The 27779-nt window shown below is 64.9% G+C and overlaps 6 protein-coding genes across 11 annotated transcripts; 4 read left to right on the top strand and 2 right to left on the bottom strand.

Annotated features, from left to right (window-relative positions):
* The first annotated feature begins 1018 nt into the window (after positions 1-1018).
* On the top strand, positions 1019-2067 carry MC1R (melanocortin 1 receptor). The gene has a single exon (XM_017816335.1). The coding sequence runs from the start codon at positions 1119-1121 to the stop codon at positions 2061-2063; it is 945 nt and encodes a 314-aa protein (XP_017671824.1). The 5' UTR covers positions 1019-1118; the 3' UTR covers positions 2064-2067.
* Positions 2068-3002: 935 nt separating this feature from the next.
* TUBB3 (tubulin beta 3 class III) lies at positions 3003-6137 on the top strand. Its single transcript, XM_017816090.1, has 4 exons — positions 3003-3059; positions 3713-3821; positions 4649-4759; positions 5062-6137. Exons 1-4 carry the CDS (start codon positions 3003-3005, stop codon positions 6135-6137), a joined length of 1353 nt encoding a protein of 450 aa, XP_017671579.1.
* Positions 6138-7223: 1086 nt separating this feature from the next.
* DEF8 (differentially expressed in FDCP 8 homolog) lies at positions 7224-12355 on the top strand. 4 transcript variants are annotated; one of them, XM_017816081.1, is made up of 12 exons: positions 7224-7268; positions 8166-8281; positions 8384-8466; positions 8548-8697; positions 8927-9068; positions 9141-9305; positions 9871-9998; positions 10369-10482; positions 11127-11207; positions 11307-11447; positions 11536-11645; positions 11723-12355. In XM_017816081.1, exons 2-12 carry the CDS (start codon positions 8176-8178, stop codon positions 11823-11825), a joined length of 1323 nt encoding a protein of 440 aa, XP_017671570.1. In that variant the 5' UTR covers positions 7224-7268; positions 8166-8175; the 3' UTR covers positions 11826-12355. The 4 variants fall into 4 exon arrangements, with proteins under 4 accessions (XP_017671570.1, XP_017671571.1, XP_017671568.1 ...); XM_017816082.1 differs by lacking the exon at positions 7224-7268 and adding an exon at positions 7605-7622 and having other exon boundaries at positions 8163-8281; XM_017816079.1 differs by lacking the exon at positions 7224-7268 and having other exon boundaries at positions 7629-8281.
* Positions 12356-12876: 521 nt separating this feature from the next.
* DBNDD1 (dysbindin domain containing 1) lies at positions 12877-16262 on the bottom strand. 3 transcript variants are annotated; one of them, XM_017816305.1, is made up of 5 exons: positions 16213-16262; positions 14976-15103; positions 13890-14036; positions 13308-13448; positions 12877-13218 (listed from the first exon to the last, which is right to left on the bottom strand). In XM_017816305.1, exons 2-5 carry the CDS (start codon positions 15022-15024, stop codon positions 13049-13051), a joined length of 507 nt encoding a protein of 168 aa, XP_017671794.1. In that variant the 5' UTR covers positions 15025-15103; positions 16213-16262; the 3' UTR covers positions 12877-13048. The 3 variants fall into 3 exon arrangements, with proteins under 3 accessions (XP_017671794.1, XP_017671793.1, XP_017671795.1); XM_017816304.1 differs by having other exon boundaries at positions 13890-14051; XM_017816306.1 differs by lacking the exon at positions 13890-14036.
* A 434-nt stretch (positions 16263-16696) lies between these two features.
* Positions 16697-23661, top strand: GAS8 (growth arrest specific 8). Its single transcript, XM_017816308.1, has 11 exons — positions 16697-16819; positions 17275-17358; positions 18324-18521; positions 18651-18857; positions 19166-19220; positions 19818-20023; positions 20232-20399; positions 20692-20778; positions 21709-21918; positions 22974-23039; positions 23277-23661. The coding sequence occupies exons 1-11, from the start codon at positions 16817-16819 to the stop codon at positions 23424-23426; spliced, it is 1434 nt and encodes a 477-aa protein (XP_017671797.1). The 5' UTR covers positions 16697-16816; the 3' UTR covers positions 23427-23661.
* LOC108497938 (cadherin-1-like) lies at positions 23651-27645 on the bottom strand. The gene is made up of 10 exons (XM_017816092.1): positions 27507-27645; positions 27194-27370; positions 26325-26425; positions 26086-26241; positions 25870-26014; positions 25618-25793; positions 25458-25547; positions 24256-24398; positions 23930-24065; positions 23651-23808 (listed from the first exon to the last, which is right to left on the bottom strand). The coding sequence occupies exons 1-10, from the start codon at positions 27643-27645 to the stop codon at positions 23719-23721; spliced, it is 1353 nt and encodes a 450-aa protein (XP_017671581.1). The 3' UTR covers positions 23651-23718.
* Positions 27646-27779: the final 134 nt, after the last annotated feature.

Raw genomic sequence — 27779 nt, forward strand, 5'->3', positions numbered from 1 at the left:
GCAAATCCCATGGTGTCCTAATCCCTGTAGCTTGGCACTGTGGCAGCACAGGACCCCATTCCCAATGTATCCAGCTGAACCATTTTCATCCATGCCGGAGGGAAGGGCTTCCCAACGGAAGCGGATAACCGTGGGATCAGCCTTTCATGGAGCTGTGAATGGCTCTTTGGCAGCCGAGCGGCTCCAGGCATCAACACGGACCCAAGGCACATGATGGTCAGATGGGGTCTGTGTCCCCCCCCGCCTGCCTGGGATCCCTGTGGCGCCAGGCTCTACAGTGTCCCATTTAATCATGTCTTTGACGATTCATATCGGATCCCACGCCTGCCCCATGGCGAAACACCTTCCCTGGGGCTCTGGGGCTGGGACCCCTCCCAATCCCAATGTGTGAGGCAGCTTGGTTCCTGCAGTGGGCAGGGTCCCATGGGGGTCCCCAGGGTGTGTGGACACCCCAGGGTGTATGGATGACCCCCTGGGCACATGAACCCCTGTAGGACATACAGGCCTGCAGGGCACATGAGACCCCTCAAGTCACACAGTCCCCCAGCGTGCCTCCAGCATACGTAGGACCCCAGGACACATGGAGACACGCGGTGCCTCGTCCCCCCAGGGCACAGAGGACCCCTATGGCACACAGCCCCCCACGGTGCATGACCCCAGGGACGGATGGACCCTCCCAGGGCATTTATGACTCCTGGGCACATGGTGACCCCAAGCAGTCACGTCCACCAGGGCCATCCTGGAGGTCTGGCAGCCCCGGGCTTGGCAGTGGCCCCACTCGCTGCCAGGGTGCCACCGTCATGCAGATGCCCACCCTCCTCGGGAGGAGGAGCCACGAGAGTCAGCTTTAAAATGGGACAGAGAAAGGGCCCTTTCTTCCCAGCACCCTGGGCTGGCGGGCGTAGGACGTGGGGCAGCACTGGCACAGAGAGTGGCCGCCACGACGGGGGGTCCCGGCAGGCGTGCAACACCCCCGGCACACCCCACAGCTCCCATCCCCAGTTCCTCTGTGTCCCCTCGGCCTTGCTGCCGGGTGCCGCAGGAGCACTGGCGGGGCACAACAGGGGCTCGAGGGGTGTGTGGGCGCCACAGGGTGCCCCGGGGCTGAGGCAGGGGCCATGTCGACACTGGCCCCCCTGCGTCTGCTGCGTGAGCCCTGGAACGCCAGCGAGGGCAACCAGAGCAACACCACAGTCGGAGCCAGCAGCGGTTGGTGCCAGGGGCTGGACATTCCCAATGAGCTGTTTCTGGCACTTGGGCTGGTGAGCCTGGTGGAGAACCTGCTGGTAGTGGCCGCCATCCTGAAGAACAGAAACCTGCACTCACCCACCTACTACTTCATCTGCTGCCTGGCGGTGTCTGACATGCTGGTGAGCATCAGCAACCTGGCAGAGATGCTCTTCATGCTGCTGCTGGAGCACGGGGTGCTGGTGATGCGCCCCAGCATTGTCCGCCACATGGACAACGTCATCGACATGCTCATCTGCAGCTCTGTTGTGTCCTCCCTCTCCTTCCTGGGGGTCATCGCAGTCGACCGCTACATCACCATCTTCTATGCCCTGCGCTACCACAGCATCATGACGCTGCAGAGGGCCGTGGTGACCATGGCCAGCATCTGGCTGGCCAGCACCGTCTCCAGCACCGTCCTCATCACCTACTACCACAGCAACACCATCCTCCTCTGCCTTATCAGCTTCTTCCTCTTCATGCTGATCCTCATGCTGGTGCTCTACATACACATGTTTGCCCTGGCCCGCCACCACCTCCACAGCATCTCCAGCCAGCAGAAGCCTCCCACTGCCCACCACGGTGGCAGCCTGAAGGGCGCTGTCACCCTCACCATCCTCCTGGGGGTCTTCTTCATCTGCTGGGGGCCCTTCTTCTTCCACCTCATCCTTATTGTCATCTGCCCCACCAACCCCTTCTGCACCTGCTTCTTCAGTTACTTCAACCTCTTTCTCATCCTCATCATCTGTAACTCGGTGATTGATCCCCTCATCTATGCCTTCCGGAGCCAAGAGCTCCGACGGACGCTGCGGGAGGTGGTGACGTGCTCCTGGTAGGCAGCGGGACGCGGTACCGGCACGGCCACCCCCTCCCCGAAACGGACGGATGGATGGACTGGTGAATGGATGGGATGAGCCGCGGGATGCCCCCGTCCGGGCTCGCAGCTCGCGGTTCCCAATAAAGGCTCTTTGCAGTGACGCTATGGCTGGCATCGGGCAGCCCCGAGAGGGACGGCCCCTCCCTGCTTACTCCCGGCTCGGTTGTTCCCAGTGGGGACCGGCTGGGACCGGGAGGAACCAGCAGGGCGGCGGGAGGCTGGTTTCCACGCGGGGGGCTGCCCTGGCCGCCCCCGGACAAAGGGCTCATCCCTGTCGTCTTTGTTCTCGGGCCGCGCCCGCCGCCGCCCACCCCGGCACCGGCACCGGCCCTGTCCCCGATGCCGCGGGGGCTCCCGGCGACCCGACCACCCGGGTTGGCCTCTCCGTGCCTTGTCCCTATCTCCCCGTTATGGGACGCAGTTTGGGGGGTGTCCCGTGTGCATGTCCCCTCCGCCCCGCCGCCGCCGCTGCCGCCACCGCCGCCCCAGGATGCTCCCGACGATGCTGCGCGGTCCCAGGATGCCCCCATGGGTCCCGGGGTGTCCCCGTTCCCGGTGGGTGCAGGGGGTGCCCCCTGGCCGTGCCCCCCGCGGCTGCCGGGGCTCCCCGCTCCGCCGCGGCGTGGCGTGGCCGTGGGCGTGGCCGTGGGCGTGGCCGGGCGGGGCGGCCCGGGCGGTGCCGGTGCCGCAGGGCTGTTGCAGCGCTGCGGCGGCGGCCGCTGATTGGCTGCGGGCGGCGGTGACGTCAGCGGCCGGCTCGGTGCGGCGGCGGGCGCCTATAAAGGCGGTGGCGGTGGCGGGTCCGCCCCCCGCGCTCCCGGTACCGCTTTGCTCCGGTGCCGCTCCGCTCCCGGCCCCTGCCCGCTCCCGTCCCGCTCCGCTCCGGCCCGGCCGCACCATGAGGGAGATCGTCCACATCCAGGCGGGGCAATGCGGCAACCAGATCGGCGCCAAGGTAACGGCGGCGCCGCCCCGCCCCGCCCGCCGCGGCGGAGCCGGGCGGCGGACAAAGACCGGCTCGCCCTCCCCTTCCCTGCCCTCCCCCCGCTCCCGCCGCACCGGGAGGACAATGCGCCCCGCCCCCTCCCGCGCCCCCCGCCCCCTGCCTTTGTCCGTCAGCACCGCGGACAGCGCCCTCCCGGAGCCGCGCCCCACCCGGGGCTTGAGGGGTCCCGGTGCCACTCGCCCTGCTGAGTCCCAACCGGGATTTGGGGGATCCCGGTGCCTCTGCCCCGCCCTGACTGGGGGTTGGGGGGTCCCGGTGCCACTCACCCTGCTGAGCCCCTCCCGGGGTTTGGGAGGTGCTGGTGCACCCCCTCCTGCTCTGCCTTGGCCGGGGTTTGGGTGTCTCAATGCCCCTGCCACGCCCTGACCAGGGCTTGGGGAATCCCAGTGTCCCCCGCCCCGCTGAGCCCTGACCAGGGTTTGGGGGATCCTAATGCCCCTACCACACCCTGCTCAGGGATTTGGGTGTTTGTGGCGTCCCAGTGTCCACTGCTTTGCCCAGTCCTGGCCAGGGATGGGGGGATCCCGCTGCTCCCTGCCTTGCCCGGGGTTTTGGGGGTGCCTCAGTGTACCCCACCCTGCTGAGCCCCCTGTCCTTCCCAGTTCTGGGAGGTGATCAGCGATGAACATGGCATCGACCCCAGTGGCAACTACGTGGGGGACTCGGACCTGCAGCTCGAGCGCATCAGCGTCTACTACAATGAGGCCTCTTGTAAGCGACCCCCCCCAGCACCCCCCTGGAAGGGCAGCCTGGAACGCCCACCCTGGGCTGCAGAGGGGTACCCCAGTCTGACCCCCCAGTGCAGCAGGAGCTGGGACTGTTGGGGCAGGGAGGGGGAGGAGATAGAGGTACCCATCCCATGGGGGTCTAGGAGGGCACCCACCCCGTGAGACCCTGTGGTTTGTAGGGTTGTAGGGGGGGGAGTCATGTACACCCAGTTCCATGGAACCCTGTGGTTTGGGAGGGGAACAAGATGTACACCCACCCCATCGGACCCTGTGATTTGTGGGGTGGGGACACACACACAAATCCACAAAACACCTTTATCCCAGCCCTGTCGGATCCTGGTGCACACCCACCTCGTCAGACCCTGTGGTTTGGGGGAGGCAGGGTGCACATGTGCATGCAGCCCCATAGGACCTTGTGATTTGAGGGGGAGCATAACATATGCACACATCCCTGTGGGACCCTGTGGTGTGGGGGGGGGCATGACATGTGCACACAGCCCCATGGGACCCTGTGGTTTGGAGGGAGGGCAACACTTGCACCCACCTTGTAGGACCCTGTTGTGGGGGGGAATATATGACTTGACACGTGCTCCCACCCCAGGGGGCTGGGGACCGGGGGCGGGGCAGACATGTGACCCTGTGGTTTGGGTGGGGCTTGAGACACGCATCCACTCCATGAGACCCTGTGATTTGTGGGGGGACACAATCTGTGTGCCCAGCCCCATGGGACCCCGCAGGGTGCTGGGAGACACCCCTGGGGGTTGGGGTGGGGCGGCAGCAGATACCCTCCTTTCACGGGGTCTCTCTCAGCTCACAAGTATGTGCCTCGTGCCATCCTGGTGGACCTGGAGCCAGGGACAATGGACAGCGTGCGCTCAGGTGCCTTCGGCCACCTCTTCCGCCCGGACAACTTCATTTTTGGTAGGTCCCTGAGGAGGGAGGAGGACACTACCCCCCGTGTCCCCTCCAGTCCCCTGAGTCCCCTGCCCCGCCCGACCTGTTGCCATCCCTGGGGCATTCAGCAGGCACTCCCCTCCTGTGCCGCGGGGCCTGGCAGCTCCGGCACGCCGCCAAACCTCTGCGGTTCCCACTTCCCACCCCACCCCGGCGTCAGATCTCCCGGTGCTGCCAGCGGCAGCACCCGGTCCCAGCCCGGATCCCCTCCCCAGAGCCCTCTGGCGAGGGCGTGGGGAGCCAATGGCAATCGGAGCCTCTTTTCCCAGGGCAGAGCGGTGCCGGGAACAACTGGGCAAAGGGGCACTACACGGAGGGGGCCGAGCTGGTGGACTCCGTGCTGGATGTGGTGCGGAAGGAGTGCGAGAACTGCGACTGCCTGCAGGGCTTCCAGCTGACCCACTCGCTGGGTGGGGGCACAGGCTCGGGCATGGGCACCCTGCTAATCAGCAAGGTGCGGGAGGAGTACCCCGACCGCATCATGAACACCTTCAGCGTGGTGCCGTCCCCCAAGGTGTCGGACACAGTGGTGGAGCCCTACAATGCCACGCTCTCCATCCACCAGCTGGTGGAGAACACGGATGAGACCTACTGCATCGACAATGAGGCGCTCTACGACATCTGCTTCCGCACCCTCAAACTGGCCACCCCCACCTACGGTGACCTAAACCACCTTGTTTCAGCTACCATGAGCGGTGTCACCACCTCCCTGCGCTTCCCTGGCCAGCTCAATGCTGACCTCCGCAAGCTGGCTGTCAACATGGTGCCCTTCCCGCGTCTCCACTTCTTCATGCCGGGCTTCGCCCCTCTGACAGCACGCGGCAGCCAGCAGTACCGTGCCCTCACCGTGCCCGAGCTCACCCAGCAGATGTTCGATGCCAAGAACATGATGGCTGCCTGCGACCCCCGCCATGGCCGCTACCTCACCGTGGCCACTGTCTTCCGTGGCCGCATGTCCATGAAGGAGGTGGACGAGCAGATGTTGGCCATCCAGAGCAAGAACAGCTCCTACTTTGTAGAGTGGATCCCCAACAATGTCAAGGTGGCTGTGTGTGACATCCCACCGCGGGGGCTGAAGATGTCCTCCACCTTCATCGGGAACAGCACAGCCATCCAGGAGCTCTTCAAGCGCATCTCAGAGCAGTTCACAGCCATGTTCCGCCGCAAAGCCTTCCTACACTGGTACACAGGTGAGGGCATGGACGAGATGGAGTTCACCGAGGCCGAGAGCAACATGAATGACCTGGTGTCTGAGTACCAGCAGTACCAGGATGCCACAGCTGAGGAGGAGGGCGAGATGTATGAGGACGACGAGGAGGAGTCGGAGGCACAGGGTGCCAAGTGATGCCTGACGCCACCCCCTGACGCTGCCCGCGGCCCCCCTGGCTTCGCGCTGCTGCACCCCCCGGGTGGTGCCCCCCCCGCCGTCCCCTCAGTGTGTCCTGCCCCCTTGCCCCCCTGAGCCAACTCGGCTCTCCACCCCTCCGTCCCGCCTCCCCCCCTTTTCGTTTTTTACTGGTTCGTGTCTATTATTTTTTTTGAATAATTAATAAATTTATTGCTGTCCAGGTACTACCTGTCTGTACTCCTGGGAAGGGGGACAGAGGACACCCCCACTGCTCAGTCCCCTCAGCCATTCCCACAGGAGGGGGGTGGTTGGGGAACCCCCCATACCTAAGCCATGACAATGCCCCTGCGTCCACCTGTGTCAGCCCATGGGCACCCCCGGGTTGTGCACTGCCCCCCACCTTCCTGCCCCACAGGTTCAACCCCCCAAGATCTGGGGGTGAAGGTACCACCGAGGAGGATGGTGCCTTTGTCCCCACTGTCACCTTTCTCCATGATGGGAGGGAGTGGAGGGTGGCAGCTACCTCCCTGTGCCAGGACAGAGTTGGTCCTTTGTCCCCCAAGCTGTGGTGGGGGTGCAGACCCCAGGGTGCTCCCACAGGGAGCATGTGCCCAGTTGTGAGAGATCTGAGGCACCCCCAGATCTGAGCCCCCTGGCTCTGGGGACCACCAGATGATGGGGCTGGGGGCTATAGGGACAAGGGGCTCTGTGAATGGAGGCTGTAGGGACAAGAGATGATGGGGCTGGGGGCTGGGGGGATGGAAGCTGTAGGGGTGGGTACAATGGGGCTGGAGGTTTCAGGGAGATCTAAAAGGGATAGTGCAGATGTCGCTGTAGGGATGGGAACAGCGGGGCTGGGGAGTGTGGGGCTGGGGACAATGCAGGTGTCACTGTGGGGGTGGGCACAGCGCCGGTGTCGCCGTGGGAGTGGGGGCTGTAGGGGCGGGCACAGAGCGGGTCCGGCGCGGCCCCGCCCGGACGGGCGCGGTGCCTCTTGGTCCGCCGGCCGGCAGGGGGCAGCGGCGGGGCGGGGCCATAGGTGGGCGGGGAGCTCTGTGGGCGTGGCCACGACGGGGCGGGGCGATCGTGTCGGGGCGGAGCGCGCGGGTAGGCGCGGCTGCGCGCGCGGTGAGCGGGGAAAGGGCGCTGCCCCCTGGCGGGCGGGCGGGGGCTCCGCGGGGCGCGGGGTCGGGGGGAGACAGCGCGGGGACAGCGCGAGGACAGCGGGGGGACAGCGCGAGGACAGCGGGGGGACAGCGCGGGGACAGCGGGGGGCCGGGGAGGCTCCGCGGGGCGCGGGGTCGGGGGGAGACAGCGCGGGGACAGCGCGAGGACAGCGCGGGGACAGCGCGAGGACAGCGGGGGGACAGCGCGGGGACAGCGGGGGGCCGGGGACGGTGCGGATACGGAGTGACCGTCGGCCGAGGCGGGCGGTGGCGGCGGGGCAGGGCGGGGGCACGGGCGTGGGAGGCGGAGGAACGGGTCTGTCCGCGGGGACGGGGTGTTGATGCCAGAAGCGGGGGGTCGGTGACGGTCCTGGCGTGTCAGTGCTCGTGACAGGGTGTCGGTGCCGTTGTTGGTGCCAGTGCCGGGCTATCGGTGGGTGTCAGTGCCGGTGAGGAGATGTCGGTGCTGGGGTATCAGTGACGGTGCTGGTGACAGTGTGTTAGTGCCGGTGAAGGGCGTCAGTGCCCGTGACGATGTGTCGGTGCCAGTGCCAGGGTATCAGTGCGGGTGACATGGTGTTGGTGACAGTGTCAGTGCTGGTGCTGGGATGCCAGTGCTGGTGACAGGATGTTGGTGACAGCGTTGGGGCCGTTGAGGCAGTATCGGTGCCTGTGATGGGGTGATTGTGATGGTGCCAGGGTGTGGGTGCTGGTGATAGGGTGCAAGTGCCCGTGAGAGGGTGATGGTATTGGGGTGTCAGTTCCGGGGTGTCAGTGACAGTGTTGGTGCCGGTGCTGGTGGGGTGTGGCTGAGGTGGGGGGCTGGTGCCAGTGTCACCCTGACAGTGTCCCCCAGCAGGACGGTAACAATGGCGTCGGACGAGCGGCTGGCCCGCTTCCGCCAGGCCCACCTCAACCCCTTCAACAAGACCTCCGAGCAGCCAGAGCGCCCCGACGAAGAATCCCCTGTCCCAGGTGGGTGCTGACTCACTGGGGTGGGCAGCGGGGCCCAGCCCCACCATGGTATCCCCCTATTCCGGAGTGTGCTCAGCCCCCCCATGGTACCCCACTTTGCAGCCCAGCAGCCGGATCCCACCCCAGGGGACCCTGAGGGCGCCCTGGACCTGGGGCTGGCCGAGGACCACTTCTCCCGCCCTGTGGTGAGTGGGGTGGGCACTGTGGGGATGGGGAGGGTTTGGGGGGCTCAGCTCACCCTCCGCCTCCTCTGGTGGTGGCTACAGGGGCTGATCCTGGCATCGGACGTGCCGCAGCTGCGCCGGGCCATTGAGGAGTGCAAGCGGGTGATCCTGGCACTGCCCGAGCACTCGGAGCGGCAGAAGGATGCCGTGGTCCGGCTCATTCACCTCCGCCTCAAGCTACAGGAGCTGAAGGTGGGACTGAGACTGGGCCTGGGGGGGCCTCCATTGCTGGGGGGGCCATGCTGATCCCCCTATCCCTGGAAGTGCTCCAGGCCAGATTGAATGGGGCTTGGAGCAACCTGGTCTAGGGGAAGGTGTCCTTGCCCATGGCACGGGGGGACTGAATGGGCTTTGAGATCCCTTCCAACCTAAACCATTCCACAGTTCTGTGATTCTCTGCCTCCTCCTTTCCACCCTGCAGGACCCCGGCGAGGACGAGCCCAACATCCGTGTGGTCCTGGAACATCGCTTCTACAAGGAGAAGAGCAAGAGCGTCAAGCAGATGTGTGACAAGTGCAGCACCATCATCTGGGGTCTCATCCAGACCTGGTATACCTGCACAGGTGGGTTTGGGACACCCCCTCTGTGTCCCTGTCCCCCCTATCCCTACACTGACATCCTCCCATGCCCCCCAGGCTGCTACTACCGGTGCCACAGCAAGTGCCTGCCGCTGGTGAGCCGGCCATGCGTGCGGGCCCAGGTGAGCCACCGCGCCGAGTACCAGCTCAGCATCTGCCCCGAGAGCGGGCTGGACAGCCAGGACTACCGCTGTGCCGAGTGCCGTGCCCCCATCTCTCTCCGTGAGCCCCCATACCACCAGAGGGGCTGGGGGCTGGATGGGGCTGGGGGGAGCTGGGGGCTCTTGGGGCTGGGGAGTGTGTGGGGTTGGAGAGAACTGGGGGGGCTGGACTGAGCTGGGGGCTCTGTGGGCCTGGGGGGAGCTGGAGGCTCTGTGGGGCTGGGGGCTGAGGGGTTGAGCTGAGGGAGCTGGAGGAGTTGAGGGGAACTAGGGACTCAGGGGGTTGGCTGGGGGTAGCTAGGGGCTCTGTGGGGCTGGGGGGAGCTGGGAGTTGTGTGGGGCTGGGCTCCCTTGGGGGCTCTGTGGAGCTGTGGGGAAGGGGGGGCCAGGGCTGCCTGGGGCTGAGGTGCTGTGGGGTGGGAGGTGTGTGAGGCTAGGGAGAGCTGAAAGTGGGGGCTCTGAGGGCTATGTGGGGCTGGGAGCCATGGGGAGCTGGAGAAGGTGTCATTGTGGCCCCACCATGTCCTTGGGTGCTGGTGAGTGTCCCAGGGGCACACATGGTGTGGGACAAACAGGGAGCAGGGTGGTGCTGGTGCCAGCCCTGTGCCAGCCCTGTGCCACCACAGGGGGGGTGCCCAGTGAGGCTCGACAGTGCGACTACACCGGCCTCTACTACTGCTCCAGCTGCCACTGGAACGACCTGGCTGTGGTGCCCGCCCGTGCCATCCACAACTGGGACTTCGAGCCCCGCAAGGTGCCCCTGGCAGAGGGTGGGGGCACCCCAGGGGGTCATGGGGCCATGGCTCTGGGTAGTGGTTACTTGGGGGGCCACGTCCCTGGTCGTGGGGGTCCCTGGGAGCTGCATCCATGGGTAGAGGTGACTTGGGGGGCTGTGTGCCTTGTCATGGGGGTCCCTGGGGGCCATGTCCCTTGGTAGAGGTCACTTGGGAGGCCACGTCATGGGGACATGTCCTGACTATGGGGGTCCCTGGGTAGAGATCACTTGGGTTGGGCCATGTCCTCAGGGCTGTGTCCCTGCAATGGGTCCCTGCCAGGGGTCCCTGGAGTGGTGGCGGCAGGGCTGGTGGGTGCCAGGGGTGACGGTGCCCCCGTGGTGGTGGCAGGTGTCACGGTGCAGTATGAGGTACCTGGCACTGATGGTGTCACGGCCAGTGCTGAAGCTGCGGGAGATCAACCCACTGCTGTTCAACTACGTGGAGGAGCTGGTAGAGATCCGGGTGAGTGCTGGATCCAAGGGGACACCCCAAGGGGCAGGGGACACCCCACGGGGCTAGGGGTGAAACTGTGGAGGAAGCGTGGGGTGAGCAGGAGGTGGGGGGACCCTGGTGGCTCCTGCTGAGTCCCACAGAGGGAAAGCAAGGTGAGGTGGGGGGTTTGGGGCAGAGGATGCCCAGACTGCTACAGGGATGAACTTGACCCAATTTGGTCTTGTCATGCTCCTATCTCCATCCCGTCCCCATCCCATTCCCAACCCTGTCCCCGTCCTCATCCTGCTCCTGCCACTGCCCTTTTCCCTGTCTTGGTCCTATTCCTGTCCCATCTCTGTCCTCATTCCTGTTCCCATCCCTGTCCCCATTCCAATCCCATCTCTGTCCTCATTCCTGTTCCCATTCTTGTCCCCATTCCTGTACCTATTCCCATCCCATCCCTGTCCCCATTCCCATCCCACTCCCGTCCCAATCCCCATTCCCATCATGTCCCATTCCCACACCATCCCCATCTCATCTTCACCCCATCCCCATCCTGCTCCTGCTGCCACCCTTTTCCTGTCCTTGTCCCATCCCTGTCCACACCCATCCCCATTCCTGTCCCCATTTTCATCCCATTCCCATCCCACCCCATCCTGCCCCGTGCCCCACAGAAGCTGCGCCAGGACATCCTGCTGATGAAGCCCTATTTCATCACCTGCAAGGAGGCAATGGAGGCACGGCTGCTGCTGCAGGTCAGGCCCAAGGGTGCTGGGGGGCCACAGGGGGCCAGGACCAGGTGCATCGGTGACAGTCACACAACGGTGATAGTCACAGTGACCTGTCCTCCGCAGCTGCAGGACCGGCAGCACTTCGTGGAGAATGATGAGATGTACTCACTGCAGGACCTGATCGACATCGAGGCCGGGCGCCTGGGCTGCTCCCTCACCGAGATCCACACACTCTTTGCCAAGCACATCAAGCTGGACTGCGAGGTAAGCCAGTGCCATGGGGCAGAGCCAGGAGACCCCCGTGGGGCTGGTGGGTGACTGGTGGGGTCACCATTGTCTCCTGCTCCCCCAGCGCTGCCAGGCCAAGGGATTCGTGTGTGAACTGTGCCGGGAGGGTGACGTGCTCTTCCCCTTCGACAGCCACACCTCGGTCTGTGCCGACTGCTCTGCCGTGTTCCACAGGTACCAAGACACCAGGGTGGGACAGGGGCACACGGGGGTGGCATGGGGGTGACATGGCACTGTCCCCTCCCCTCCAGGGACTGCTACTATGACAATTCCACCACCTGTCCCCGGTGTGCCCGGCTGAGCCTGCGGAAGCAATCCCTGTTCCAAGACTCTGGCACGGAGGGAGAGCCCTGAGGAGGGTTTGACCTCATGGAGGGGCTCAGCCTCACAGCTGTTCCCCACCCACTACAGGACCCTGGGACAGACACAATCAGCTCCATGCCGGTTTGGGTACGGTGGCCCTGGCTCCGGGCCCCTCTGCCTGTGGGAACGGCAGCGCTGCCAGGGGGCACAGCTGGACCCCAGCTGTTCCTGGGAAAAGGGGGACCCCTGCCGGAGGAGCCGGGATCTGGTTAACTGGGATCCGGTTAAGGCGCCACAGCGGCTCCTGCCGTCCCTGTGTGGAACCGGGGTGCGGGCAGGGATGGGGTGCAGGCAGGGATCGGTGCTCCGTTGTCGCGGGGCAGTGGGTGCTGCCAAGAGGGCTAGCCCCGGGACCGGACAGAGCCCATACACACACACTACTGGGATCCGATCTCCCCCCAGCACCGCCGTTAACGGGGCCGAACCCCAAGGAAGTTGCGGGGCAGGGGGGACCGGGCGCGGCGCGGGGCTGGTGTCTCCCCCTTCCCTCCCGGTGTTTCCTGTAGCATTAACGAGACTCTTTGCGCAACTCAGCATTCGTGTTTCTGCTTCGGGCCGGCGGCGGGGAGCGGAGGGGCTGAAGCTCCCGCGGGGCGGAGCGAACACCGGGACCGACCCCGCACCGGGCCGGTCCCCGGTCCAGCGCCGCCCGGTGGGGTGGAGTTGCGTTGTGTGGCGTTATCGGGGATGTGCCGCGGTCACCGCCAGTCTCTCGCTCACCGGGAGGGGCTGCGGCCGCGCTGTCTCGGCGCCAGCCGACCCCCCCTCCCCCCGCGATGCTCCCGGGGTGTCCCGTGACCCCAACCCCTCCCGTTTGCCCCTCGACCACGGCGCAGACGGGCAGAGGCCGGCGGTGTGTCGGTCGGTCGGTTTTACCGGATCACAGCGCTGCTACATCAGAACCGGGCCGGCACCGGCACCGGCCGCGCTCCTTCGGGCCGGGCTGGGCCGTTCGACCCGTCCCGTCCTGCCCCACCCGCCGCTCCCGGCAACCGGAGCCGTGCCGCCCCCGGGGCCCGGCGGGGCCGAACGGGTTCCCCCCCCGAGGCCGCGGGTGACCGGCTGTGGGCGGCCCCAGTGCCTCCCCCCGCGGGGCTGTGGCCGTCTCTGCCCTCCGGGCGGGCTAACGGGAGTCCTGCGCCCGGGGACGGGCTCCATCGGTACCGACGGGAGCAGCACCGGCGTGTCCCGGTGTCCTCCAGCAGGTCCTGTCCCTACGGCTCCCGCGGGCGCTCGGCGGGCAGGAAGGCGTCCGGGGGTCCCGGGGGTCCCGACGGCAGCTCGGGGTCACTCAGGTGCTTCTTGTCGCGGCCCTGCTCCCGCGCGCGGGTCCAGGAAGGCGAGCGCAGGTACCCGGCCCGCGGCACCGGCGGCGGCTGCAGCCCTGTGGGACGGACGGGGTGGGCGGGCGGTCAGGGACGGGCCGGCACGGGCGGACAGAGCGGGACCGGCGGCCCCGGGCCCCCCGCTCACCGCCGGGAGTCTCTCCGGCCGCGTTCTCCTCGTCGGAGTCGGCGAAGACCTCGGCTAGCTCCTGGTCCGACATGTCCGTCAGCTCCGTCAGGTCCAGCAGGTCGAAGTGCACCTCCAGCGAGGACACGCTGCTCAGGGGCTCTGCGGGGGGGGGGGCTGGAGACCCACCACTATTGCCCACGGGGTGGGCGAGGGATGAAGGAGTCGGGGGTCTGGTGTTTGGGGGCCCAGGGAGCTGAGGGGGTGAGGAGCTTGGTGGGAGCCACAACTGGCTGGGGACTGGCAGGGGACCCCAGGGACAGGAAGGGACCCCAGGGGCTGGCAGAGACCACAGGGACAGGCAGGGACCCCAGGGGCTGGCAGGGGACCTGAGGGGCACGCAGGAGAGCCCAGGGGCTGGCAAAGGATGCCAGAGACAGGCAGGAGATCCCGGGAGCAGGCAGAGAGTGCTGTGGACAGGCAGGGAACCAGGGACAGGCAGAGACCCCAGGGACAGGCAGGGACCCCAGGGGCTGGCAGGGGGTGTCAGGGACAGCATTGTCTCTGGGGACAAGCAGGGACCCCACACAGGGCCACACTCACGTCGACGCTCAGTGACCTGCAGCAGGCCAGCGCTGGGGATAGGGATGCCACCCTGCTCTTCTGGGGGGACTCGAGGGGTCTCCTGGGCTGGCCCGTGGGTGGGGGTCCCCGCTGGGCACTCCAGGGCCAGCGGCTCCTTGCCGAGCTCTGCCACACCAGCACCTGCCATGTTGGTGACCGCAGCTCCCTCGGGGGCCCCCATGGGGTGCCCAGCTGAGGGGCCAGGGGGAGTGGGACCCCCGGGAGGGCCGGGGGGACAGGCAGAGCTGCCCAGGATTCTCATGCCGGCAGCTGGCAGCCCCCACTCCCCGCCCCACGCCCCCTCCCCGCGCAGCCCCTTTGTGTTGGCGAGACAAAGCGCAGCCTGTGCCGGGGCCCGGACAAGGGCGGATTGTGCTGGGATTGTCACCGGGAAGAGCCAGTGGGGACAAGGCGGCCGTGGCCGTGGCACATGGTCATGGCACAGGGTCATGGCACACAGTGGTAGCACAGCCCGTGGTTGTGGCACAAGGTGTGGCACAGTAGTGCCTTGGGGCTCAGTGGGCACTAAAGTCAGGAGGAGCCTGTGCGCCCAGGGCAGCACCGGGGGACACACCACCCTGTCCTCTGTTTCCCCCCGAGGTCAGTGCTGGCTCCCTGGCACCATGTGCCACCACTGGGCCATGCTACCACCGGCCATGGTGCAGGGTGACACGGCACAGGGACGGGCATTGTCTCCCTCTCCCCAGGATTCTGACAGCGGGGCAGGGACAGAGCCCCCCAGCCCGACAGAAAAAGGGACGTTATGGGGTGTTGGGTTCCTGCTCCTGGCACATGGAGCTGCGGGAGACCGGCAGAACAACAGACCCTGCTCCAACACCAGCTCTGCCACATCCTGACCCCCAGGGTGGGACTGCGCACCCCGTGTTGCTGGCACCTTCTCTCCAGCTGGGAAACTGGGTCCCCACCCCACCCCAGGGCTGGGAAGACTGCTCCCGGGGGGACACGGGGGCTGGCCGCTCCTACCACCCTAGCCCACGCGGTGCCCAGCCTCGGTGTCACAGTAAGGAGCACAGCTCCCCTGATCCCCACTACGCCTCCACCCACCAGGGCGCTGGTCCCGGCCGCGGAATTCCCCTCTGGCCTCTGCCTGCATGGTCCCGCTGCGCCACCGGCCGTGCCACCGGCCGTGCCACCGGCCACACCACCCGCTCCGGCCTGGGCTCACCGGCTGCCTGGAGGGAGCGAGGATGGATCAAGGATCTCTCCCGCACACCGTGTGCTGACTCACGGCAACCGCAGAGCCGGGCAGCCACCGGTACTAGCACCCCATGGCACCGGGCACCCCACAGAACCTGCGGCCTGTCCCAGTGGCGCTGTCCCCCCAAGTCCTGGTGCCCCCAGTGCTCCCGGTGCCACAGCCGGGGCTGCCCCACGCCGGCAGCCACGGCACAGCCATGTGCAGGGCACAGGCACAGGCGGGAGGGACGGGGGTGCAAGGGAGCCCTGGCACCGCCTCTGTCACCAGGTGCAGCCCCCCCACGAACACCGGGGCCCTCCCCAGCTCCACTGGCATGGCTACCTCCCTGTCCCTGAGCACCTCTGCACACAGGCACTAGCACAGCTGTGTGGGGTGTCTGCCGGGCACCCCACTGCTGCCCATGTCCCCTGGGTACCCCACTGCTACCCCATGTCCTGTGAGCACCCTACTGCACCCTCAAGTCCTGTGAGCACCCCACTGCACCCCCACACCTCCGGGCTCCCCACTGCACCCCCACACCTCCGGGCTCCCCACTGCTCTTCTACACCCCTGGCATCCCACTGTCCCCCCACATTACCTGGGCACCTCATTGCAACCCCAGGTCCCCAGTGCACCCCATTACTCCGTCTGACCTTCTGGACACTCTACCACACCTCCTGGGTACCCCACTGCACCCACGGGCACCCCACTGCACCCCTATATCCTGTGAGCATTCTAGTGCCCCTCATGTCCCCAGGGCAGTCCAGTGCTCCCTCAGACCCCCTGGACAGCACCTTGTATTCTGAGTACCCCTCTGTTCCCCCCCCCCATCCCAGATTCTCCATGCACAGACCCCCGTGTCCCGCCCAGGCCCCCCCACCCCACAGCCCCCCACCCCTGCAGCCGGGCACCCTCAGCACGGCCCCATGCTCCCATATGCCCCCCCAATGCCCCCCCCCCGGCACCCCCTCCCCTTGCACTCTCTCTCTTGCACTCCCGCCCTACATCTCCTTGTGCTCCCCCCGCACGCCCCGCGGGGCCCGGCCCGGTTCCACGGTGATGGGCGCTCCGGTCCGTGCCGCCTCCCCAGGCCCCCACCCTCACCTGCGGTGGCGGCCGCTGCCGGAGCCGCCATGGGCCGGGTCCGGAGCCGGTGCCGGTGCCGGTGCTGGGCGGGGCGGGCCCGGTGCCAGCCCGCAGCCCGCACGGTCCTGTCCGCCGCGGAGGGGGCGGGGACACCGGGGCGGGGACACCGGGATGGGCGGGGACACCGGGATGAGCAGGAGGCAGGAGGGGGACAGGGGAGGGCGCGGGGGGGACCCGGGAGAGCGGGGGGGCACAGGGGACCAGGTGTGCCGCGGGAATCCCCAGGGTGCGGGAGCGGAGCCGGGGGACTCCAGCCGCAGGGGCAGCCCGGGGCGCGGAGATGGGCGCAGGGGTGGACAGGACTGTGCCGGGCACAGCGGGACCCCCCCGATCCGCCCGGTCCCCCTGATTCCCCCGAACTCCCCTGATTCCCCCCGGTGCCCCCGGTGTCCCCTCGATCCCGCCCCGGATCCCCCACCGGCCCCGCCCCCGTTGCCAGGGCGGAGCGTGGCGTTGCTAGGGGGCGTGTCCGTTCGCAGCGCAACTCTCGCGAGATTTCACTTTCCTCTCGCGACACCTGCCTGACCGTTGCCGGGAGACCGCGGCGCCAGCGGCCGCCGCCATGGTGAGAGCGGGCCTGGGCTCGGGCCTGGGGGAAAGAACCAGGGCGGCTGCTGAAGGGTCCCCTGGAGCCGGGGGTGCGGACAGGGGGGGAGCAGTGGGGCCCGGCCTGCCCCGGTCGGGCTTGGCCCGAGCCCCGAGGGCTGGGGGCCCCGGCCCGCTCTGCTCCCGGGGAGGGTACAGAGCCCCTCGGCGCCGTTCCCAGCGCTGCTGACGCTTCTGAGCTATTACTTTGGGTACAGGTGTTTTGTGGACCTGAGCCGGCAGCGGTGTCACATGAACCACGGAGGTTCTGGGTGGTCCCGGAGGCTTCCAGCCTCCTCGCGGGGCCTCCGGCTCCGTGTCACTGCTCTGGCCCCGTTCCTGCCGTGAGAGCAGGGGTGCTCCGGAGCTGGCACGGTGGACCTGAGCAGCACGGCTTCCCTCTCACCCAGTCACCTCCTGCGTTTGGCTTCTCAGGCACCCAAAAAGAAAGGATCGACTAAAGGGAAAGGTCCGGCAGTGGTGGATGCCTTGGACCTGGAGGACATGAGCAAGGAGCAGGTGAGAGATTCCCCAGGCCACCAAGAACAGCTATTGGAACCCCTATGTGGCGCCTGGCCTGACTCTGGGGGCAACAGGTGGCAGAGGGTGACAGAGACGAGCAGCCGGGGTTTGTGTCACTGCCTGATGCCTGTCTGGGCTGGGGAGGAGCGTTCTTGCTGTTCCTGGAAAGAGCAGCCACCTCATCCCACCCTCCGCTCTCCTGCCCTGTGTGCTGAGCACTGCTGAGGCACATCCAGTCCTGGGGTCAGTTCTGGGCCACTCACGGCAAGAAAGAGGGACTGGAGCGTGTCCAGGATAGGGAACAGAGCTGGGGAAGGGTCTGGAACACCAGGAGTGGCTGAGGCGGGCTCAGCCTGGAGAAAAGGAGGCTCGGGGGGGACCTTCTCGCTGTCTGCAACTCCCTGACAGGAGAGTGGAGCCAGGTGGGAGTCACGTTCTGCTCCCAGGGAACAAGGGACAGGACCAAAAGAAACAGACTCAAGTTGCACCAGGGCAGGTTTAGGTTGAATATTGGGAAAAATTCTTCATGGAAAGGGCTGTCCAGACCTGGCACAGCTGCCCAGTGCTGTGGTGGAGTCCCCATCCCTGGGAGGATTTAAGAGTCATGTAGATGTGGCGCTTGGGTACATGGTTTAGTGGTGCCCTTGGCAGTGCTGGGGGAATGGTTGGACTTAATCTTAGAGGCTTTTCCAACTCAAACAATTCCATGATCCAGGAGTATTTAGACACCTGAGAATGGTGTTACTGGATACTGCGAGCCAGAACCCTGTCGCAGGCTGCTGGAAGTGGGATGAGGTTTTGTGATTCCTTTTCCAGAGGCTGTTGGGTTCAGTCAGGGACCTCCCCTGCTCTATCCCAATGACAACCATCATGTCCTGCCGGGTTTGGGACATGGAGTTTCCAGAGGCACGTATCCGAGGCCTCCCCTCTGCCTTACCTGTTTCTTCTTCTCGGCTGTGCAGCTGCTGCAGCATGTCCAGCGTCTCCGGGAGGAGCTGGACCGGGAGCGGCAGGAGCGGAATTCTTTCCAGCTGGAGTGTAACAGGATTCAGAGCTGCTGGGACATCACTCGCCGGGAGCTGGAGGAGAAGAAAGCGGAGCTGCGGAGCCGGGACCGGGAGATGGAGGAGGCAGAGGAGCGGCACCAAGTGGAGATCAAGGTGGGGGAGAAGGGCTCCATGTGAGCCTTGAGCAGCTCTGAGGAGGAGAAGAAGGGGAAGAGGAAGAGAATGTCTTGCCAGCATCCCGGCTTCAGGTGTCTCTTCACCCAGTCTCTGGCCTGTCCTTAGGTGTACAAACAGAAGGTGAAGCACCTGTTGCATGAGCAGCAGGAGACCCTGACAGAGCTGAAGGCAGAGGGAATCCTGTCCCTGAAGCGGGCCCAGAAGGATCACTGGGACCAGGAGCAGGAGCTGTGGAAAGAAAAGCGTTCCTTGAACATCAAATTGAAGGAGCAGGAGTTGGCCAATGAGGCAGCAGTGACAAACCTCTGCCTGGTACGTCCCTGACCAGGCTGGAGCCACCTGTGAGGCACCTCAGCCACAGGGTGGGAGCAGGGGCAGGATCCTGCCTCCCTGGCTCGCTCCATGGGGTGGGGTTTCTGGTCCAGGAATGGGGAGGAGGGATTCCTGGATGACCCCTCTCCTGCAGCAGGGAGTTGTGAGAGCAGCTGGAGAACCTCCAAGCCACTGTTTGCACCAACACTGGGATCAGAATCCTTTCCCAGGGAGCAGGAGGAAATCCCTGGGGATGGGCTGACTCACAATTTGGTTCTCTCCTCTAAGATGGAGCTTCTCCCTTACAGAAACACGAGGAGGAGATGGCCCGGCTGCGTAGCGACTTTGAGGCACAGGCCAAAGGTCAGAGGAGAGGCAGAACCTGCAGGAGCAGGATGGGGAGAGTTGCTCTGGGCTCCTGAGCAGCACCTCGAGCGCATGTGGACTGGGGGTTCCCTCCAATTCTGGCAATTTTTTCTGTCCTAGTTCTGACTGTTTTTTCCCCTCAGTTCTGGCCAGTTTTCCCTCAAGTTCCAGCTGTTTTTCCCAGTCACTTCTGTCCAGTTTCCTCCCCAAATCTGTCCAGTTTGCCCTCCAGTTCTGGCTGTTTTTTCTCCCCTCCCCATTTTGGTCACTTTTCTTCCCCAGTTCCAGCCAGTTTTCCCCCAGCTCTGGCCATTTCCCCTCCCTGGTTCCCTGTGCTGTGGCAGTGCCAGCCCTTCTCCTGTGGGGTGGGATGGCTGGAGGAGCCTTTGCTGTGTCTTCACTCCAGTGTCCTCCTCAGAGGACATTTCAGGTTGTGACAGGCTCACTTGGGACTTTTCCATGCCCTCTTTCCAAGGATGTCATTCCTGGGCTCAGCCCTCCCCGGGCCCCACAAGAGTCTCGATGCCGATGTGGGAGCTGCGGCATGGGGTCTGCAGGAGGCCCCCCCTCACCCATCCCCCCTGTGCTCCCCAGAGATGGATGCCAAGTACAACAGGAAGATGCAGGCGCTGCGGGAGGAGATGGACCTGCGGAGGAAGACAGAGATCCATGAGCTGGAGGAGAGGAAGAACCAGCAGATCAGCGAGTTGATGGGGAAACACGAGGGAGCTTTCGGTGACATCAAGAACTACTACAATGATATCACTGCCAAAAACATGTCACTCATCAGCCTCCTGAAGGTACTGCCTATCCCTGTACCACCCCTCCACCCAGGGACCACTCCTGCCAGGGTGTCACCTGGATTTGGCAGTTCCCAGGTGTTGATGTGGTTGCTGCTGGTGGGCTGAACATCGTCACATGAGCAGGGAGGGTGTCCTGAGGGGGGGGGGGGGGTCTCGGAGGGGCTGGGCAGCTCTCAGGAGCCAGCACTCGTGTTCCTAAGAACAGGAGCAGGTGGAGGAGATGAGAAAGAAGGAGATTGTCTTGGAAAAGGAGAAGACAGATGTGCTGCTGCAGAACAAGGAGCTGACAGAGCCACTGCAACAGGCCCAGGAGCAGGTGGCTGAGCTGCAGAAGAAGTTGGCTCGCTATGATAAGGACAAGGAGATCCTGATGGTGCGTGGCCAGCCCAATCTTTTCCTGGGCTCGTTCCTGGAGGGAAAGCAGTGGCCTCTGCCACTCAGTGTGCTGGGATTGCTGGGCAAAGTGAATCCCATTCCGCTTAGCTGCGTGTTTGTGGGATCTCAGATGGGGATCCAGAGAGAGATCAGAGTAGCCCTCGCTGCAGAGAGGTTGGTGTGGGGTTGGCCTGGTTTTCTCTGCTGCTCACTCTCCTCCCTTCCTAGAACACATCCCCAACAGTTCCCAGACAATCACGTGCTTCTTAATGCTCCCTTCCTGCTCACAGAACTCCAAAGCTCGTCTGAAAGTCACCCAGAAGGAACTGAAGGACCTTCAGTGGGAACACGAGGTGCTGGAGCAGCGGTTCAGTAAGGTGAGAGCTGCAGGCAGGGCTGGACATCCCTTTCCCTCTCCAAACCCTCTACAGAGGACAGGGTGTGGGGGCTTAGCAGAGCCTGTGCTTAGCCAAGGGCTTTCCAAAGCTAATCCCGAGCCGGGCGATAACCGCTGCTCCCAACAAAGCTGCTCCCAGCTCCAGCCTCTCCCACGGTCAGCAGACAGGCCTGGCCTTGTACTTTGCTAAGCAATCGTGCACGCTCCAGTGGGCCCCCCGGGCTACCGGGGGCTGCGTGGGGCAGAGCTGGGAGGGATTGCCACGGGCCTCTCTTGCCTTCGTTCCAGGGTTGCTCCCCTGCTGGTCGGGGCGTGGTGGCTTGGGATGAGCCCTGCAGAGTGAGTTCTCCCCCCCACTAACCCAGATAAATCTGTTGAGGCAGGAGAGAGCTCATTTGCAATTCGTAGAAATCCCCAGGAATATGAACATTGATCCGAGGCCTCGTTAACAATCCATCATTAAGACAGCGCCAGATTCAGAGCGTTCAGAAATAGACTTTGGAGGAGAGGCTTTGTCCCAATTAGGACACTTATTAACTAGCTGTGAGCCAGGGATTGCTGCCAGCTGTAGGGAGGAGAGACCCCCCCTTTGCCAGGGGGCCCTTGCTGGAGTCTGAATTAATGCCAAAGGGAGCCTGTTCTGGTGTCCCTTGCCTTGAGGGGAGGAGGAGGAGGAAGGAGAAGCACAGGTGCTGCACCATGGAGGGAGGAAGCTGTGCTGCAGCACCTGCCTTCGCTGTGGGTTGCAGGTGCTGTGGGGAATGGCTGGGCTGAGCTGCCAGACCAGTTTGCTGCCTCGTTTGTGCTCCACACCATTAAGCAGACCCCAGTCAGGCTCCTGCAGGCCCCTCTGTGCCCCCTGAGTTCTTGAGGGTGGTGTGACACCATGCTGTGCCATCTCCTGGAGCAGGTCCAGGCAGAGCGAGATGAGCTCTACCAGAAGTTCACCAAAGCCATTAATGAGGTGCAGCAGAAGACGGGGTTTAAGAACCTGCTCCTGGAGCGGAAACTGCAGGGACTCCTCAGCCTCCTGGAGCAGAAGGAGGTGGAGCTCAGCGAGGTTGTTGCAGTCTCCAACCTTGACCCCAGCGCCCTGTCCTTGGTCTCGCACAAGCTGAAGGTACTGGGGACTGGCGAGGGCAGGTTTTGGGGGGCAGAGCCTGCTGTGGAGTGCCCACAGCCCCCAGAATGTGCCAGTCCCTTTCCTGTGTGGCTGCAGCTGCCGTGTCACTCCATACTGGCACTCCCAGGGCCATGTGCAGTGCCGCGGGGCACTCGGCTCTGCCTCTGGAGTGGAGTGTGTGGGTGTCAGAGTTTGGCACTGATCTGTCCCTAGATGGGGCCTGTTTGGAGGAGCATGGCCCCAGGCCCTGCGGCACTGCCAACACCCCATGCTGCCACACAGCTGACTGCTGGTGGGTCCGGTGGCTCCCGAGGGCTCTGTGCACAGGGGTTGCACCCAGTGAACCTCATCTGGCCACAAGGGACAGTGCAGACAGGATCCCGGGGCTCTGCGGCATCTGCCATGCTAAAAATACGTCTGCAAAGAGCCCAGAGACCCACATTCCTGCAGCCTACCGCAGCCAGAGCTGGGGAGCAGCGCTGGCTGTGGGTCGGGCACAGACATGGAATGACAGCTCCACTGCCTCGGTGCCCTCCCGCTTGTCCCCATGCAGGTCCCCACTGTGAGGGGTGGCAGGAAAGCTCTGGAGTGCCCTGGGAATGGGTAGCATGGCCGTGGGACGGGCAGCAGATGTGTCACCTCCCAGCAGGTGGAAGGAAAACACATTCCTGGGATGGCGTTATGGCGTCGGGCTCTCCCGCAGCTGCTGGGGTCCCCGAATTCCTCTGCTCAGCTGCCTTGGGGAGCCTGGCTCCCTGTAATTCCCTCGGTGCCGTGGTGGCAGGGTGGTGCTGCCGTAACAGGTGCTGCAGAGCAGACCGGGATGGCTGTGGTGTTGATCCAGAAGGTCCCTGTCCCTGCCTGGAGCTGGCTGTCCCTGGCAGTGCCAGTTGGAGGGGGCAGGGTGGTGGCCACCTGCCAGGCTGTGCTGCTGGATGCTCTGCTGGCGCTGCAGCTCCTCCGTGTGCTGTGCCACACTGCTCCCGCCTGCAGCATGGCCACCATGTCCCTGGGGCTGGACAGCATGGCCTCACACCTATCTCCTTCCACAGGATGTGCTCCACTCCAAGAATGACACCATTCAGGACCTGCAGCTCCAGCTGGCCCGAGTCTGCAAGGTGAGGTTGGGAAGGAATCCTGGAGGGATTTAAAAGCTGTGTGGATGTGGCACTTGGGCTTGTGGGTTAGTGGTGGCCTTGGTAGTGCCGGGGGAATGGTTGGACTTAGAGGCCTTTTCCAACCCAAACGACTCTGTGATTCCATGTCTGTGGTATGGGGGATGGAAATAGGACCAGGGGGTACAGGAAGCCCCTGCCCTGGGGTGTGGAGGGCTGACGGGGACCCTCCTCTTACAGGCACACAATGACATGCTGCAGACCTTTGAGGCGAAGCTGACGGCCTTCGGCATCCCCCTGGACAACCTGGGCTTCCAGCCACTGGCCTTCCCCCTGCCAGGGCAGGAGCTGGGGCAGGGCCCCGCCGGACTTGTTTCAGTGCCCACCTGACACTGGCCAGCACTGAGGGTCCCACTGGCACACTGGAAGTGGGGCTGTGCCCTGTTCCTGCTCTGTGCCATTAAACAGACCCCAGTGAACATCTTTGGGACCCTCTCCTCTCCAGGGGGACCATGATGCAGCTGGAGGGCTCTCGGCATCCCACCAACCACACCGGGCTGCCCCTGGGGCTCCCTCCTTCACTCCCCAACCAGGTGATTTTTTGAGACAAATGGTGGTGTTTGGAGCCTTTAATGGCATTAGTGGCATTGTTCCTGCATCCCTGAGGGGAGGCTGTGCCCCCCTAACTGCCCCGGTACGTTGTGTAGGAGTAGGGGCTGATCAGCAGTGGGACATGAAGCTTCTGTGCTGGATCAGTAATGGTGAAGATGACCTGAGGGAGAGCAAGGAGGCAGTGGTGGGGATCCCCCTCCCAGAGCCGGGCCCAGGGGGTTACAGCCCCCCCAAGCCCGACCATGGCCCCAGACCTGCCCCAGGCTCCCCACGCTCCGTACCTCCACATAGGGGTAGAAGGTGGTGTGCCCCAGCCCCTGCCAATACGGTGCTGTCTCAAAGCGCAGCTTGTAGGTGCCGGCCTTGGCCTGTCCCGCTGCCAGGAGGGGCCGGCAGCGCCCATCCGTGTCCGTGTACCTGAAACCAGACCGAGCCAGCCCTGCTGTATCCCCAGAACCTGCCCTGATCATACCCCTGAGCACTGGCCCTGCTGCTGGCAGCCCCCAGGCGAAGGCTGGGCAGCCGGTTGTGCCAGGAGCCTTCAAACAAGCTCACGGGGACCAGCAGCAGCATTCCTGTCCCAATCCAGTGTCACCAGCTCTCCTACCTTTGTGCCAGCTCCCTCCACTGTGGCCCTGGCTCCACCAGCTGGTCCAGGCGGATGACAAGGCCAGCTGCCGGCAGCCCCGTGACTGTGTTCAGCACGTGGGTGGTCAGGGAGCCGTTTCCCGCATCGGACATGCTGTCAGCCTGCAGCAGAGGGGGAAGGGGGCCTGGGACCTGTCCTGGCAGCACAGTGTGCCTTCCCTTTGGCTGTGCCATAGCCCAGCCCCTACACCCTGCTGTGCCCCACAGCTGGGATATGGGCCCCCACCTCCTTCCCATGCCACAGGACTCAGCCCCAGGCACCGCAACCACCATAGTGTGGGTGCTGGCTGGTTCCTGCTGGGATGCAGGGCTCTGTGCCTGCAGCAGCACCACGCTCCCTGCTCACTTGCCTGTCCTGGTGGGCCAAAGCATGGCGGCAGCAGCCAGCCTGGACCCAACAAGGAAGTAGCCCCGTCCCAGCAGCCCCATCCCTGCCCACAGTGTCACGTGCGGGTGGACATTGACCCCAGACAGCTCTCTGGAGCTGTCTGGGGTCAAGGTCAGAGCAGTTGGGGCAGCTGGGCCCCTTCCTCTGCTGGAGCTCCCAGGCTGGAGTGGGACCACAACTCAGGGCTGCGTCCCAGCAGCCAGCACAGTCAGGCAGCCTCCCTGGAACCGGACCAGCTCCCGCTGCCAGCCCAACACCGGCACCGGCTGACACGAAGAGGCATCCCAGCGAGCTTACCTGGCTGTCCTCGGTCCCACTCAGCCAGGGGCCTGTGGCCGGTGACACTGCGCAAAACGCCATCCCTGGCCCTGGCCGCCCTTCCTGGCGCCACAGCCTCTCCCCACAGAGCTGGTGTGGCTGGATGCCGCTATCCTGGCACAAGGCTCCCGCAGAACTGGGTGCTCCTCCCTGGCTGGGCTGAGCCGGCACGGGCAGCTTCCCACTGGGAGCTGTGCCCAGGAGCCCCACTGGCACCCACTCTGCAGCCCTAGGGCTGGTGGCCCAGAGCCCGGCGGGAAGATGGGGTGCCGGGCCAGGAGAAGCCGCTGTGGAGCTGCCATTCCAGCCTCACCTCCCACCATGGAAAGCACCTGGAGCACGTTGGCGGTGCGGCAGCCGGGTGTGTGGGGCTGCTGAGAGCCAGCACCGGCTTCACCGCAGCCTCACCCTCCCCGTCTGGGCTGGGTGGGCAGCGGGGGGGCTCAATATCTCACCTGCACTGTGATGCGGGCTGTGGTGGTGGCTTGCAGCCCGTGTCCCCCCATGTCGGCTGCCTGAATCTCCAGCGTATATTCAGGGACCACCTGCAGTGAGAGGCTGTGTCACACCTGAACTGGGAGTGGGCACTGGGTGGGGGCCAAGCCCAGGACTCACCTCTGCCACTAGCCCTGGCACGGCCACAGAGATCAGCCCGGAGCTGCTGTCTATGGTGAACATGCGGGGCTGGGGCTGCTCCGGTGCCTGGCTCAGGATGGAATAGACCACGACTCCGTTGTTGGAGCTTACAGCATCGTCTGCATCAGTGGCCAGCACCCGCAGCACTGGCGTGCCTGGAGTAGGTGGTTGTTGGTGAGCTGTCCCCACATCCCCTCAGCACTGCCTCTCAGGCAGTGATGGTGGTCCCACCTGGCTCAGCTCCCTCTGGCACAGAGCCATGGAAAGCTGCCTGGGAGAAGATGGGTGGGTTGTCATTTCGGTCAGTGATGGTGATGATGATCTCCATGGGGTCCTCCACAGCCTGCCCGTTGGCTGACACAGCATGGGCATAGAGCTGTAAGAACACAGTCAGCCTGTGTGCAGCCCTCAGGACTGTCCCCCCCGCTGCAGGTCCCACTCACTCACTATGTATTTATCCTTCTCCTCACGGTCCAGAGGCTTCGTCACCTCCAGCCACCCTGTCTCCCGTTCGATGATGAAGATGCCCATAGGGATAGCGTCCACTCCTTGTCCTGTGATGCTGTAGAAAACCTTGGTCTCCTTGTCCTTGTTGGATTTGATCTGGCAGTGAGATGAGAAGATGGGGTTGAGAAGGGTTCTGGTGCTCTCCCATTCCCACACCCTGTCCCCTCAGGGCCATGTACCTGCACCAGCTTCTTGGGGAAGGGCCCCCGGTCGTTCTCAGGGCAGTTGATAGGGGGAATGACCCAGTCCCTCTTCTGCCGCCGGAGGCCGTGTCTGTGCTCTGGGAAGGTCAGCATGTCCCACGGGATGGAGAGTGAGGCTGCAGGACTATGGAGGAACATGGCTCTGCCCCGGGGCTCCGGGGTGGCTGTACAGTGCCCCTGGCCCCATTGGGATGGTCCCACCAGGAGGAGGAGGAGGAGGAGGAGGAGGGTGAAGGTACAGCATGACATGGCTGCAGCTGCACTGGCTGCTCCCCCGGGTGCCAGCTGGGGACCTTCCCTGTGGCGTCAGTGACCTTGGCTGCGTCCTGCCAGGAAAGCAGTGCTGGCTTTCCAGTGCTGCCAGCGCCGGCAGGGGGAGCCTTATATGGGGGCCCAGTGCATGAGATGCTGCTCCAGGCTGGGGGGGATAAAGGAGCCCAGGAACCCCCCAGGGCACTGTCCCTCGGGGGCCACAGGACCCCCCCCTACTCCAGCAGGGTTGGAGTGCAGACATGGTCCCCCCCGGGGGTCCCAGTGCAGGCCTGGGGGTCCTGTGCAGCCATAGGCAGCAGAGGGGGAGGAGGCACCGGGATTAGCAGGAGGAGATCGGGGGTGGGGTGGGGTGTGGGGTGTGTTACTGCGGGGAGTGGTGGGGGGAGGTCAAAGGTTCCGGGGTTCATGGGGGCACCTGGAGGGACGCACGGTGGTAACAGGAAGGTACTCAGAGATACCAGGATGCCCGGGCGTGCCCACGGGGCAGTGCAGAGGGGCTGAGGGAAGCAGCGGTGAGGGGCTGGGGGCACCGGGGGGTAGCATGAAGAGACAGGGGGTTTCTTGACAGGTACCGGGCAGTGCCTGAGGGTTGTTTGGGTCTACCGGGGGTTTCCAGGAGGATACCGATGAGTGCCCCAGAGGTGCCGGGGGTAACGGCGGGTGACCGGGGGTTAACGGCGGGTGACCGGGGGTTAACGGGGCGGGGGGGTATCGCGGATTGTTCAGGGTTGCCGAGAGCTTCCAAGAGGCTACCAAGTGGTGCCCGAGGGTTCCCGGGAGATGCTGAGGGTGCCTGGGTGGTACCGAAGGTTGCCGGGGGGTCTCAGGGGAGTACCAGCCAGTGCCCGAGGGGTATCGGGGGGTGCCCGGGATAAAGGAGGGTACCGGGGATTGCCAGGGACTTCCAGGGGGTATCGGCGATGCCCGGGTGGTACCGGAGGTTGCCGGAAGGGTGCCCGGGTGATAACGGGGAGTGCCATGTGGTATCAGGGGTTGCCAGAGGTTTCCAGAGAGGTACTGGCATGTAACGGGGATTGCTAGTGGTGGCGGGGAGGTAACGGGGGGTACCCGGAGGGTCCCAGGAATAATGGAGGGGTCCCGGGAATTGCCGGGGGATGCCCGGAGGGTGCTGGGGCTGGTCTCCGGGGCGGGGCGGGG

This window comes from Lepidothrix coronata, unplaced genomic scaffold, assembly GCF_001604755.1.
Source record: "Lepidothrix coronata isolate B3197 unplaced genomic scaffold, Lepidothrix_coronata-1.0 Scaffold54, whole genome shotgun sequence".
Taxonomy (NCBI): Eukaryota; Metazoa; Chordata; class Aves; order Passeriformes; family Pipridae; genus Lepidothrix; species Lepidothrix coronata.